Genomic DNA, 13,944 nt, shown 5'->3' on the forward strand with positions numbered 1-13,944 from the left:
TAATAATTTATTACCATAATGATCATCGCCAAGAAAATAACTTTCAGCTACCTAAAATATGGTTGTTTATTACAATTTTTAATTATTGAAACGGTCTACAAGGAGAGAAAAATTGCCTCCAAAAAACTATATTTCATTTATAACAAAATATTGGAAAACATTTTGGTGCCATGACAATTGTTGCCGATAATAACTTTATGTGATACATTATTTAGCTGTTCATTTATGTTATGGTTGCTAAATAAACTCATATGGAGAAAAAAATTGATAATAATTTGTTACCTTAATAAATTTTCTTGGTTGTTTTTACACTTGTTGAGTATTATATATTTATTTTATATCGTCAAATGTATTAATTATAAAGAATATTATAAATAAATATTTACATTTTAATATATATTATACCCTATAAATTTATTAATAATTGTATTGTTAAGTTTAATTTATGTGTTGGCCCTAGAATGATTTTCTGGCTACCAGTTTGGGTAAATAAATAAGATTTATACTCACACGTTTCAAACAACAATCTTCAAAATTTAGCGTGTGGTAGCATGAAATACAGCCTTCATCGTATGCAACACAAAGGGACAAGTGTTTCCTTCCTCCGAGGTTTTGTCATATGAAAATCCAAACAATCCACCGTGTAATGTAATATCAACTAGCCACTCACTTCCGTCTTAAGTACCTTGAACACATTTGGAAACTTCTCTCTAACAGCAAACATACTGCACCACGAAAACATACATTAAATATTATCAACCTATTACACAACATCATACTAACCTGGCTTTGTAATTTTGCAAACTCCCATTTTCCATCAATTGGAAACATATCTAATGAAAAAGGAACTAAAAACCTAGTTCTATTAATGCTGTAAAGCCTCGGATTCAGCAACCATAGCAGCTAATGCTCCATCTTCATCCTTCATTGTGCCAATATCAATTTCTTTCAGCATTTTATGCCTCAAAAAACTTCATCATTTATTCAAATTGTTCAAACTATTGTTAGCTTTTGAAGTCAATTATGATGGCTGCTGACAATTCTTTTTTTTTTTTTTTTGATAACCAGGGTGTACGGATTAATTTGTGCGCACCTCAACTAATCCCCAAGGTCTATTGAACACCCCATAAGCCCAAAGAACCAGGTAAACTACAATATTATTGTGATAAATGATCTCAAGATTTTAATTAAAGAACTCAAAAAAATGAACAAACCTCATTGACCACTATACTAACCTCTTGAGGTTAAACTGCTAACAATATTTGATCTTCAGTGATATGCGAATTTGGGATATCGTCGATGGTCATGAGCACTAACTAAACCGATTAAAAATGTTCAGTAGTAATCACATTTATCATTTATAAATAATGTATTTTCTTTATCAGTAAATCTTAGCCGCATCATTAATCCAACACTCAATTTATCTTCAAGCATAGTACGACGCATTCTTACATACTTGTATTATGGCCAAAGTCAATCGAACTTCCCTTTTAAGAGAAATCTCATCCGATGATTGTCGGGGACCAATAACGTTACTGGCCTGAAATTTTATTATAGCATAAGCAATAAATAGAGAAGATCCAGATAAATAAGCAAATATGAAAAGTAGTTTTATTCAATAAGTATGCCCAGAAAATGGATTCTCGAACACAGCATTTTGAACCACATAACCAGCCCAGAATATCCTACAAGGGGAAAACTACTACAGTTTACAATGAAAATGAAAAACTACTTCTGTCACAAAAAGCAAAAGATCTTGAGGAGAACCTTTCAATATGCACAACGGCAACACGCATCATCATCATTTATTCTTATTGAAGTATCAAGTAACACAATCTGTTCAAAGGACTTAGTTCTGAAGTTGGGACCTGTAGATGTCATGGCCAGATGTGGCTGCAGTTAATGGGCATAACCTAATACAGAATGAGTAAGGTACACCAGGAATGAGATACTTATCGTGGACACACGGCGTCCAGCTATCGTCCCCTCCTAGACCCATATGTTTGTGGTCAAGATGCACCTATAATACCATCACCATGAAGGGACAATTGGTTACAGTGAACATGAAAATTGAGACAGATACGTGTAAACATGAGAACGAGCAAAAAAATATAGAAAAATATACATAAGTCGACAAAATGCACAAAAATAAACCCCAAGGACTAGCTCAAATGATTATTCGGCAATAGTCTCAGTTCAAAACTCAATGAACACATAAGAAGGGTTGGGGAACTTCTGAGTAAAAAAGAAATAGAAGGCTGCTCGATACCCAACTGCTGACAAAAATATTTTATTAACACTGAATATTTTCTTCGGTAGGAAAAAGAAAACACAGTTGAAATTACCTCGATGATATCTCCTTTTAAGAGATCCTCATTGTGTGTTGCACGGTCAAGCTCTGTGGTTGTGTAGTAACTTGCATTCATCTGCATGGGGGGTGAGTTGTCATACATTGAAGCATAAATTCCAAAACCCTCCTTGTTTTGGAATGTCACCCATCTAACATCTGCCCTACCCCCACATTCACCAGGAACAATATAAGGTACATGCAAGTCACCCACTTTCTGATCATATACTCCAACATGTGCCGCAGCTTTTCTATCAGGATAACATTCAAACGGTCCTCTACCATACCATTTGATATTTTCCATTGATTTTTCTAAGTGGAATTCAACTCCAACACGTGGCCAAGGTGGAAGATCAGCATTTGGTTTAACATTGCATTCGATAATGACATTCCCAGAACCATATATTGTATAAACCAATTCAATTTCAAATAAAGCATTTGGTTTTTCCTTTTCAGAGGAGGAACCCTCGCCCTTAGGCACACCAAAGTAAACCACTGCTATCTTCACAAGATCGTCTGTAACATTCTGTGTGGAACAGCCCTTTGTATGAAAAAGAAGGCTATCAATATGAGCAGCTTTCCACTTGGAGTAGTAACTACTTTCACCGCCCCCTTTGTCATTATCTGTAGGTGCCCTCCAGAAGCATGGAAATATGCCTTTGTTCATCACAGGAACTCCATTAACCTGCCATTCAGCACAAAATTTTACTCGTAGTTCCTAATATAGTCAAGTACATGACAGATAATAATTTGAGTGTGACAACAAAAATGTAAGAAACAAGTTCTAAACAGTTATGGCTGTCATTTTAGCGTCTTTAAACATTCCAGAAAGTTGAAAATCAAAATAAAAACATGTCAAGAGTATGTTGATTTTTTGGTTCATTCATTCAATTCTCCTAAACATTTCAGAGAGAAGAAAAACGTGGAATAAAGAGAGAGATAATTAATTAAAAATGTTTTCATGAAAAGGTAATTCCTTGAAATTCTCAATTAAATGCTATAGACAAAAATATTGAAAGAAGTGTTTTAACTTTAAATCTTAAATACCTTTCTCTTCTACCATTTCAAAATGCACTCAAATATTATGGAGAAACTTTTCATCTACCATGACAAGCAAAGCATCCCAAGTTTATAAATTTGTCATTGCATGCAAGCAACCGCAAGTTAGAACCTCTCTGTGGCTAGTTCAATACACAATTTTTTGGCAGTAGTCTGAAAAGGTGTTCACTTGTTCCATCAAAAAACAAGGTTTGATATGCATGTATATTGTTTAAATGAAGACAATCAGGTAACATGTGTTCAAACATATAAAAGACTGTACTTAAAGGAGTAACATTTGCCAGAAGATTTCCATTTATATTCTGCTGGCTTCCAAAATGCTCAAACAGGTATCTTCGCCATTATATAGTGAATTGCATTTAAAAAAGATCAATTTCGTTTCAATAAAAGGTGGCCAATTCCACATGACCAGTTTTATAAACTACCTTCCAGCTTTCAACAGCTCCGGTCTGAATGTCAAATTTTATCTCCCAATCATTCTGGTGGCTGACCAGAATTGTATCCCCAATAGTTTCGTGGCGAATAACAGCACCTCCAGTTTTGATGACCTGAAAACCGACATCATTAATCAAGCATATAACCATGTTACCTTGTGTCTACACTTATAGAACATGTAAAAAAGGAAGAACAATTACATGACGAATAGTTTCTCTTTTGGAAGGCAATTGGACTTGTGTAGAAGAAACGACATGGCCAGCTTCAACCCAGCGTGTAGAGTCCAAAAGTTTACCAGTTATAGTCAAAAAAATTTCTTCTGCAGAACAAGAAGCCCATTGAGAATACCATGGACTCGACTTCAATTCTATATCATAACTGCTCTGGGGTTGTATCACGGGAAGAGATAGAACTCCAGATCCAAGCATACAACCATCCCCATGAAGAACCCAGGTGAAATGCAATTGTTCCGTTGTTTCAAAAAAATTAGTGTTGGTTATCTGTAAAGAAAGATTTCAACTGTAAGTAAAAATGAGATTAAATTAAAAGTAAATAAAAAGCCAATGAAGAAAGGTGAATACCTTGACCATGCTTTCTCTTATGGAAACCTTGATTGTTTGATAGAGATACTTAACTTCTGAAAAATCATAAGAAGGACAATGAGTTGTGATGCAAGCTGATCGTTGGAATAAGAGCTATAAGGACATTCCTACATTTTACATAAGACATAAATATGATGTTACCGTGTAATGCAGGATGAGGAGTTCGATCTGGCCATATTAAGCCATTCAAACAGAAGTTCAAATCATTAGGTGTATCCCCAAAATCACCTCCATATGCCCAACGTTTACTACCATCAGCACTCTCTTTCAATAATCCCTACATGAAAATTGCAAAATGCAAAATGCAAAATATTAATCTCCGGGTAATATCATCCTCTGCTGAGCAACCGAAGAAAAGAGAAAAATAAAAGGGAGAAGGGAGGAGAGAAAATGAAGAGAAACAGAGATGCTATGGGAACACAGTCCAGGATATCATTTTGATAATACATTTTCAAGAAAAATAGCTCAAGTATAACAGACGAATTAGGTTCTAAATTCCTTGACCACAAAACAGAGCTCAAACATTTGACAATTGAAAAGAAATATAATAGAATGATATTTACACAGAAAGAAGTCAGCAATTTCATTAATTAAGTTAAGGTGCTTTGAATTTAACTAGCCAGATAAGAGAACAATTCTAGTTGAGTTATAGCATGCTGAAAAAACAAACTTCAATGTGAACCTCATATGATAGGAAGAAAATCAAATAAACTGAAGCGCAGATAATAACTTGCACTTAAATTAAAGCTTCGATATTTGTTACTTAAATTTCTTAAGGTTTCTACTGATCTGTGCAAGCATTTACACATCATTCAAACAGAAAAGGGAGACAGACATAACTCGAGAAAACAGGACACAGTGATTCATATCCATGTTTACCAATCAACTTATTCAAGAACTTGAACCTGTTATTATTTGAAAAGGAAAAGAAGCATAATAGTAACCGAGGACAAGACAAAGAAGTTGTTCTCATATAGGAACGTGGCATATTTGTGAGGAGAAAACCAAAGAGAGTTTAACATGAAAGGAGGAGTGCCAAAACTTCCTTTCTGAGAAAAATATATGGCTTGCCAGATGAGAATTAGAGGGGAAAAGAGGTATTTTCATACAAGTAATTTCATAACTGTTCATGGGCGATGCAATTGGGGAAAAAAAGTCCATAGAGAAGTGGAGGGAAAACTTATTTATCATCACAAGGCGGTGCCTACTAGATTAACTGCAAAAGTTCTTTTAAAATTTACATGAATATTGTATTAAAATATTGCCAAAACTCAAATTTAGGCAAGATGTTAATTATTCACTGCACTTGGACTGAAAGGTTCTGTACCAGGTCGGCCCAATCCCAGATAAAGCCTCCTTGGAGACCAAATGTGTTATCAATTGCTTCCCAATATTCATGAAGATTTCCATTGCTGTTTCCCATTGCATGTGAATACCTATCATTAGAGACTTCATAAGAAACCTTAAGTAAACAAAAGTGGAAAGACTACAAAAATAAAAGGCCAGTTATCTTGTTATTGGCTAATCTAAAAATAAAAAAGCAAGCAGCCTCTGTGAAAATAAAATAGCAATGAACTAGCATACTCGCATAATATCAAAGGACGTGTTTCAGCTGGATTTTTTGCAATCTTCACTATGTCCCAGACACGCATATACATTGGGCATACAATATCAGTAGATGGAGTTCTGGATCCACCTCCTTCATAGTGAATTAGCCGCGAGGGATCATTTCCTCGAATCCAACCTATATACAAAATCCATCATACCAATAACATTCAGTTCATCTCATTACCTACGAGAACAGGAAAGGTATATAAACGAGGAGAAGGAAAGGGGGAAAATTTTCTTTCTTTGTTTTCATTGAAGGAGAAAACTAAGAAAGTACTCATAATCTTATTATGAGCAAGTACTTTCTATAGAATATATCACTTAACTTGCTCTAAAAAAATTTCTGTTCACAATTGTTCGCCTATCTTGGCAACAAGAAGAGAATTTTATAAAGTTTTCTCTCATTGGTCTTCCATTCTGGCATCCACTTCTCAATTTTGGACCAAAAGGAAATAGGGGAAGGAAAACAATAAATTTCTACACTCCCTCTCAAGCGGACATGAGTAGAGAAGAAAAGAAAGAGTGATAATTTTGATCAATTCCAAGACTTCAGTAAATTTATATACCCAAATTTAAAGATAGAAATTTAATCATGACCAGCTTTTTGAGAACAACATACAATCCATATGTCATAGAGCTTACAGCAATATATCTAAAATTTAATAGACATTTTATATGCTGGAATCTTATTACTGTGCCAGTTCAAATTAGACAACAAAATTGCACAATTCTTATTCAATCAGTGCAGTGCATGCTTTTATCTTTTCCCAAATTTCACCTTCAATTCAAGAAAAAACTTCAGATATGTATTGCATATCTCAGATGCTTTTGATGCCAAAATATGTAAATGTGAAAATGCAAAACATAAAAAACAGAAAAGTTCCCTGCAACTACAAACAAGGGTTCTGTGGGACACCTTTAAGAAATAAATTCATTTTATCTAAGAACCCGTTCACTAGAAGAGTTTTGCAAAACTATGCTTAAAGTAAAGAACAACAAAATGAAACAGCAGTGAAGTTGATGAAGTATCAAGAAATTGGTTCCAAAAACCCCCAAACTCCCAAAGATAAATAAAATAAATAAAAAAAGAAAGCAGAATCAAGTACCAGCTGAAGCAGAATGATTAGGACCGTATCCAGCCTCATTTCCTAAAGACCAGCAAATAATGGAAGCATGATTTTTGTCTCTCTCTACCATGCCTATCACACGATCCAACATAGCAGTAGCCCAACTTGGTTCTGAAGCAGGATGCTTCAGATGTCCCGAAAAGTAGAAGCCATGTGTCTCAATATTCGCTTCGTCTATCATGTACATGCCAAATAAATCACACAATTCGTACCAACGGGGATGTTGGGGATAGTGGCTGTTTCTTACAGCATTTATATTGTTTTGCTTCATCAGAACCAAATCCTGTAGGCAGAAAAGTTAGAACATCACAATATGGTAAATAAAACCATTTTGCAGGACCAAGTTTGAAATTGAATCTAATATTGAGGGGAGCAAAAGGAATAAATAGAACCTTAATCATGCATGACTCCAAGTTTGTCTTCCCCAGACGTGGATGATGTTCATGCCTATTAACACCTCTTATTACAACTGGATGGCCGTTAACAAGTAATTGTTTGGGAGCTTTTGATACTTGTCGTATGCCGACAAGGCATGATTCACAATCCACTACAAGGCCAGATGCATCTTTGAGGATGACAACAAGAGTATACAAATTTGGCTGTTCAAGAATGCAAATTAAAAATAAATAAGATATGGAAATGCCAAAGATTTAGGTACAGGAAAACATTGTAATACAAAGTCAAATTTGCTAAGCAAGGACAAAACAATGGAGTTCAAAAAACTCTATGGAACTCAATAAAACCTAATCATGAGCACAATTGATTAGGAAAGCTAACAGAGCAAGAAATAAGATAGAAGTTCTACAGAAAAGTTCTTGAATCTCCTAATGCAGTCTTTGAACCGTCTAAGAAATAAAAACTTCTATCACATGCAAAATTTTCATTTGACATTTCTTCCATTGTTGATTAAAAACTAAATAAATACACTATTTTTTATATCAAAGAAACAAAATGGGCAAAACAAAAGAGAAATAAGATAGGTAAATTTACAAAGTTGTTCAAAGCAATGGGTCAGGAAGAGACTAGAACCTCATGTCACTGCAATCATTTAGACGTGTGCATATATTCCTTGATATTTTCTTTACATTCTTCGAGGGAGGAAACGTGTCACCTCACTTATCTTTTTCATACAGATAAGATTTTCATACATAAATTGAAGGAACGTGGTGTAATTCATGCATTACTATCCTAATTTTCAAACCCTATGGAATTACAATCATAAAGCCAAAAGATATTAAAATGAATAAGTTCTTCATGTTTCTCACACTGGACCTTACATTACCATATAATTTGTTAACAAACCCATTGCCATGCCTCTCCATTTCTGCTATACTAATTTAAAGTTTATTCTTTCAGGGAAAAAAACTCTACATTATATGATAACAAATAAACAATACAATAAGAAACCATACAACCATGACCACAACCAAATTTTTTTTTTTTTTTATTTATCTTTTTATATATATATATATATAGGAAGCAAAATATATGTATTGATGGTAAAAATGAGTTATAGCAATTAACCAGATGTCCACAACAGTCTCAAAAAGACACAAGCTGTATAATATAGATGTGAATCAATCTATACAAAACCCCACTGCCAAATTAATTGATAACCCCATCCCAATTTAGATGAATAAAGAAAAGTGAAGAATCGAAAAAATTCTTAAGAGTTCCGCAGCCCAAAACGATGCTAAAAACTGAATCCTATCCCATACCATGTTTTCTTATTCAACGTATTAGAATCAGTAAAAATCATTTATATAAAGCATATAGCATGCTTCTTCTCTGTATTTAAATTATGAAAATAACTATGCTGCTGATAACATAGATTATGACAATAAATGCACTTCACCATATACATATGTGTTCATATTGAGCAAACATTTGTTGTTGGTGTTTGAAAGAAATACATAAATTATATGATACCATGCAAGGAACAATGAGATATCATAATAGACCATAGGGTAGTTAAAGAAAGTGTGAACTGCAGAAAATTTGTTAATATCATCTACACCCTAGATCAACAGTTAAGCTGTTAAGATATAAATGCCAGAAAATTCTGATCATTTACACCATCACCATCTATTAACAGAGAAAAAGATTACTTAGAGTTGTATTGATTAGTAACAGCACAAGGATTATATAGCCTAACAGCAAGACTAGAAAATGAAAATACAGAAACAGAAAATAAAGAGAAATACATCTTGTATACTGCACACAACTGGTTTGGTAACTGACAACTAAGCAATATTTATTTCAACACCATTGTTAACCTTGTTGTACTTCATCATTTTCAGTAGGAAGCCATATTTCCCTTTTTCTTGTCTGGTACAAATTTAGCACGTCAACATCTACAAACTTAATGTTATCCTTTGTTGCTTAATAAAGTTTAGATACTCAACACCACTCACTATGCCCCACGCCCCACTCACCCCCGCAAAGGAAAAACAAAAAATAGATAAAAAGAAAGGGGAAAATTATTTACCACCTAATGAGTTCATGATAAATATAAATTTGAAATGGTATCTGAAAAGTTGGCTTCCTTACTTGCTCTGCAGACCAAAGCCTTGGCATTTCAAGTTTTCCCTCAAGCACATAACCAGGAAAGTCTACACTTGCACTAGAGGGACTGAGCTTTATATTAGCCACATTAGATGAAAGCAGATCGCTAATTCCATCATGGCTGTACCAGCTCCTGGTGTCATATAATGCTGCTTCTATGCCAAAGTTGGCAAGGACACTATCTTTAGATGCTTCTCGAGAGGTATCAATTTTCACTTCAACCTGAATGAGTGCATAGAAGAAAACCATAACTTTGAGTGTAGAAGTTACTGATCATACATTAATTCTAAGAAACACTGTATGAATAATTCAAGTGGTTCAATTAGGATGGTGCTTACACCATTTGTCAATTACATATAACAACTATAAAGAAACACAGAAAGTATAAATTTGTTTACCGTAAATTAAATGTGAAGATACCATAATCACCCTAGCCTCTTCTCAACAGTGATAAAGTATCCAAAGTAAATATTACCTAAAAGAAATAGACTTTAAACTTAAAACAAAATAGCAGGCATGACACCTGAGCTTAATATATATAATTATAGTAACTTTAATCTCATTATATCCAATTAAAGAATCATAGAGTGACTTCGTCAGACCTAGTAGTTAGATTATTGGCATTGCATTAATAGAGGTAAGCTTCTACATAAATCCTAATGGCTGCACACCATAAGTTCTTATTTGAAATATTAGCTGAAAGCTTATGATTACCTTGACAAAATGAATCTCATGAACAGCTCAAAAATGAAAAGAAGGTCTTGGCAGTGCTTTTCTATTATGTTTCTTTGTAATCCATATGCCTACATTTTATAAACTACCTCCAGCTTTCAACAGCTCCGGTCTGAATGTCAAATTTTATCCCCATCATTCTGGTGGCTGACCAGAATTGTATCCCCATAGTTCGTGTGCATAACAGCACCTCCAGTTTTGATGACCTGAAAACCGACATCATTAATCAAGCATAAACCATATTACCTTGTGTCTGCACTTAAGAACATGTAAAAAAGGAAGAACAATTACATGACGAATAGTTTCTCTTTTGGAAGCAATTGGACTTGTGTAGAAGAAACACATGGCCAGCTTCAACCCAGCGTGTAGAGTCCAAAGTTTACCAGTTTAGTCAAAAAATTTCTTCTGCAGAACAAGAAGCCCATTGAGAATACCATGGACTGACTTCAATTCTATATCATAACTGCTCTGGGGTTGTATCACGGGAAGAGATAGAACTCCAGATCCAAGCATACAACCATCCCCATGAAGAACCCGGTGAAATGCAATGTTCCGTTGTTTCAAAAAAATTAGTGTTGGTTATCTGTAAAGTAGATTTCAACTGTAAGTAAAAATGAGATTAAATTAAAAGTAATAAAAAGCCAATGAAGAAAGGTAATACCTTGACCATGCTTTCTCTTATGGAAACCTTGATTGTTGATAGAGATACTTAACTTCTGAAAAATCATAAGAAGGACAATGAGTTGTGATGCAAGCTGATCGTTGGAATAAGAGCTATAAGACATTCCTACATTTTACATAAGACATAAATATGATGTTCCGTGTAATGCAGGATGAGGAGTTCGATCTGGCCATATTAAGCCATTCAAACAGAAGTTCAAATCATTAGGTGTATCCCCAAAATCACCTCCATATGCCCAGTTTACTACCATCAGCACTCTCTTTCAATATCCCTATATGAAATTGCAAAATGAAAAATATTAATCTCCGGTAATATCATCCTCTGCTGAGCAACCGAAAAAGAGAAAAAAAAGGGAGAAGGGAGGAGAGAAATGAAGAGAAACAGATGCATGGAACACAGTCCGGAATCATTTTGATAATAATTTTCAAGAAAAATAGCTCAAGTTAACAGAGAATTAGGTTCTAAATTCCTTGACCACAAAACAGAGCTCAAACATTTGACAATTGAAAAAATATAGAATGATATTTACACAGAAAGAATCAGCAATTTCATTAATTAAGTTAGTTGCTAGAATTTAACTAGCTAGATAAGAGACAATTCTAGTTGAGTTATGGCATGCTGAAAAAACAAACTTATGTGAACCTCATAGATAGGAAGAAACAAATAAACTGAAGCGCAGATAATATCTTGCACTTAATTAAAGCTTCGATATTTGTTACTTAAATTTCTTAAGGTTTCTACTGATCTGTGCAAGCATTTACCATCATTCAAACGAAAAGGGAGACAAACATACTCGAGAAAAAGGACACAGTGATTCATATCCAGTTTACCTCAACTTATTCAAGAACTTGAACCTGTTATTATTTGAAAGGAAAGAAGCAAAAGTAACCGAGACAAGAACAAAAGTTGTTCTCATATAGGAACGTGGCATATTTGTGAGGAGAAAACCAAAGAGTTTAACATGAAAGGGAGTGCCAAAACTTCCTCTGAGAAAAATATATGGCTTGCCAGATGAGAATTAGAGGGGAAAAGAGTATTTTCATACAGTAATTTCATAACTGTTCATGGCGACGCAATTGGGGAAAAAAAGTCCATAGAGAAGTGGAGGGAAAACTTATTTATCATCACAAGGCGGTGCCTACTAGATTAACTGCAAAAGTTCTTTTAAAATTTACATGAATATTGTATTAAAATATTGCCAAAACTCAAATTGGCAAGATGTTAATTATTCACTGCACTTGGACTGAAAGATTCTGTACCAGGTCGGCCCAATCCCAGATAAGCCTCCTTGAGACCAAATGTGTTATCAATGCTTCCCAATATTCATGAAGATTCCATTGCTGTTTCCCATTGCATGTGAATACCTATCATTAGAGACTTCAGAACCTTAGTAAAACAAAGTGAAAGACCAAAATAAAAAGGCCAGTTATCTTGTTATTGGCTATCTAAAAATAAAAAAGCAAGCAGCCTCTGTGAAAATAAAATAGCATGAACTAGCATACTCGCATAATCAAAGGACGTGTTTCAGCTGGATCTTTGCAATCTTCACTATGTCCCAGACACGCATATACATTGGGCATACAATATCAGTAGATGGAGTTCTGGATCCACCTCCTTCATAGTGAATTAGCGGCGAGTCATTTCCTCGAATCCAACCTATATACAAAATCCATCATACCATAATTCAGTTCATCTCATTACCTACGAGAACAGGAAAGTATATAAACGAGAGGAAAGGGGGGAAAATTTTCTTTCTTTGTTTTCATTGAAGGAGAAAACTAAGAAAGTATCATAATCTTTATAGCAAGTACTTTCTACAGAATTATCACTTAACTTGCTCTAAAAAAATTTATGTTCACAATTGTTCGCCTATCTGGCAACAAGAAGAGAATTTTATAAAGTTTTTCTCCCATTGGTCTTCAATTCGGCATCCACTTCTCAATTTTGGACCAAAAGGAAATAGGGGAAGGAAAACAATAAATTTCTACCTCCCTCTCAAGCGGACATGAGTAGAGAGAAAGAAAGAGTGATAATTTTGATCAATTCCAAGACTTCAGTAAATTTATATACCCAAATTTAAAGATAGAAATTTAATCATGACCAGCTTTTTGAACAACTACAATCCATCTGTCATAGAGCTTACAGAAATATCTAAAATTAATAGACATTTTATATGCTGGATCTTATTACTGTGCCAGTTCAAATTAGACAACAAAATTGCACAATTCTTATTCAATCAGTGCAGTGCATGCTTTTATCTTTTCCAAATTTCACCTCAATTCAGAAAAAACTTCAGATATGTATTCATATCTCAGATGCTTTTGATGCCAAAATATGTAAATGTGAAAATGCAAAACATAAAAAACAGAAAAGTTCCCTGCACACAAACAAGGGTTCTGTGGGACACCTTTAAGAAATAAATTCATTTTATCTAAGAACCCGTTCACTAGAAGAGTTTTGCAAAACTATGCTTAAAGTAAAGAACAACAAATGAAACAGCATGAAGTTGATGAAGTATCAAAATTGGTTCCAAAAACCCCAAACTCCCAAAGATAAATAAATAATAAAAAAAAAGCAGAATCAAGTACCGCTTGAAGCAGAATGATTAGGACCGTATCCAGCCTCATTTCCTAAAGACCGCAAATAATGGACATGATTTTTGTCTCTCTCTACCATGCCTATCACACGACCATCATAGCAGTAGCCCAACTTGGTTCTGAACAGGATGCTTCAGATGCCCGAAAGTAGAAGCCATGTGTCTCAATATTCGCTTCGTCTATCATGTAC

The 13,944-nt window shown here is 34.3% G+C and overlaps 1 protein-coding gene across 1 annotated transcript; it reads right to left on the bottom strand.

Annotated features, from left to right (window-relative positions):
* Positions 1-1,627: 1,627 nt before the first annotated feature.
* LOC116115688 (beta-galactosidase-like) lies at positions 1,628-9,992 on the bottom strand. The gene is made up of 11 exons (XM_031401813.1): positions 9,729-9,992; positions 7,571-7,777; positions 7,158-7,461; positions 6,028-6,187; positions 5,771-5,879; positions 4,585-4,720; positions 4,423-4,478; positions 4,042-4,341; positions 3,832-3,954; positions 2,346-3,032; positions 1,628-2,020 (listed from the first exon to the last, which is right to left on the bottom strand). Exons 1-11 carry the CDS (start codon positions 9,990-9,992, stop codon positions 1,850-1,852), a joined length of 2,517 nt encoding a protein of 838 aa, XP_031257673.1. The 3' UTR covers positions 1,628-1,849.
* Positions 9,993-13,944: the final 3,952 nt, after the last annotated feature.

This window comes from Pistacia vera, unplaced genomic scaffold (genome assembly GCF_008641045.1).
Source record: "Pistacia vera cultivar Batoury unplaced genomic scaffold, PisVer_v2 Contig751, whole genome shotgun sequence".
Lineage (NCBI taxonomy): Eukaryota > Viridiplantae > Streptophyta > Magnoliopsida > Sapindales > Anacardiaceae > Pistacia > Pistacia vera.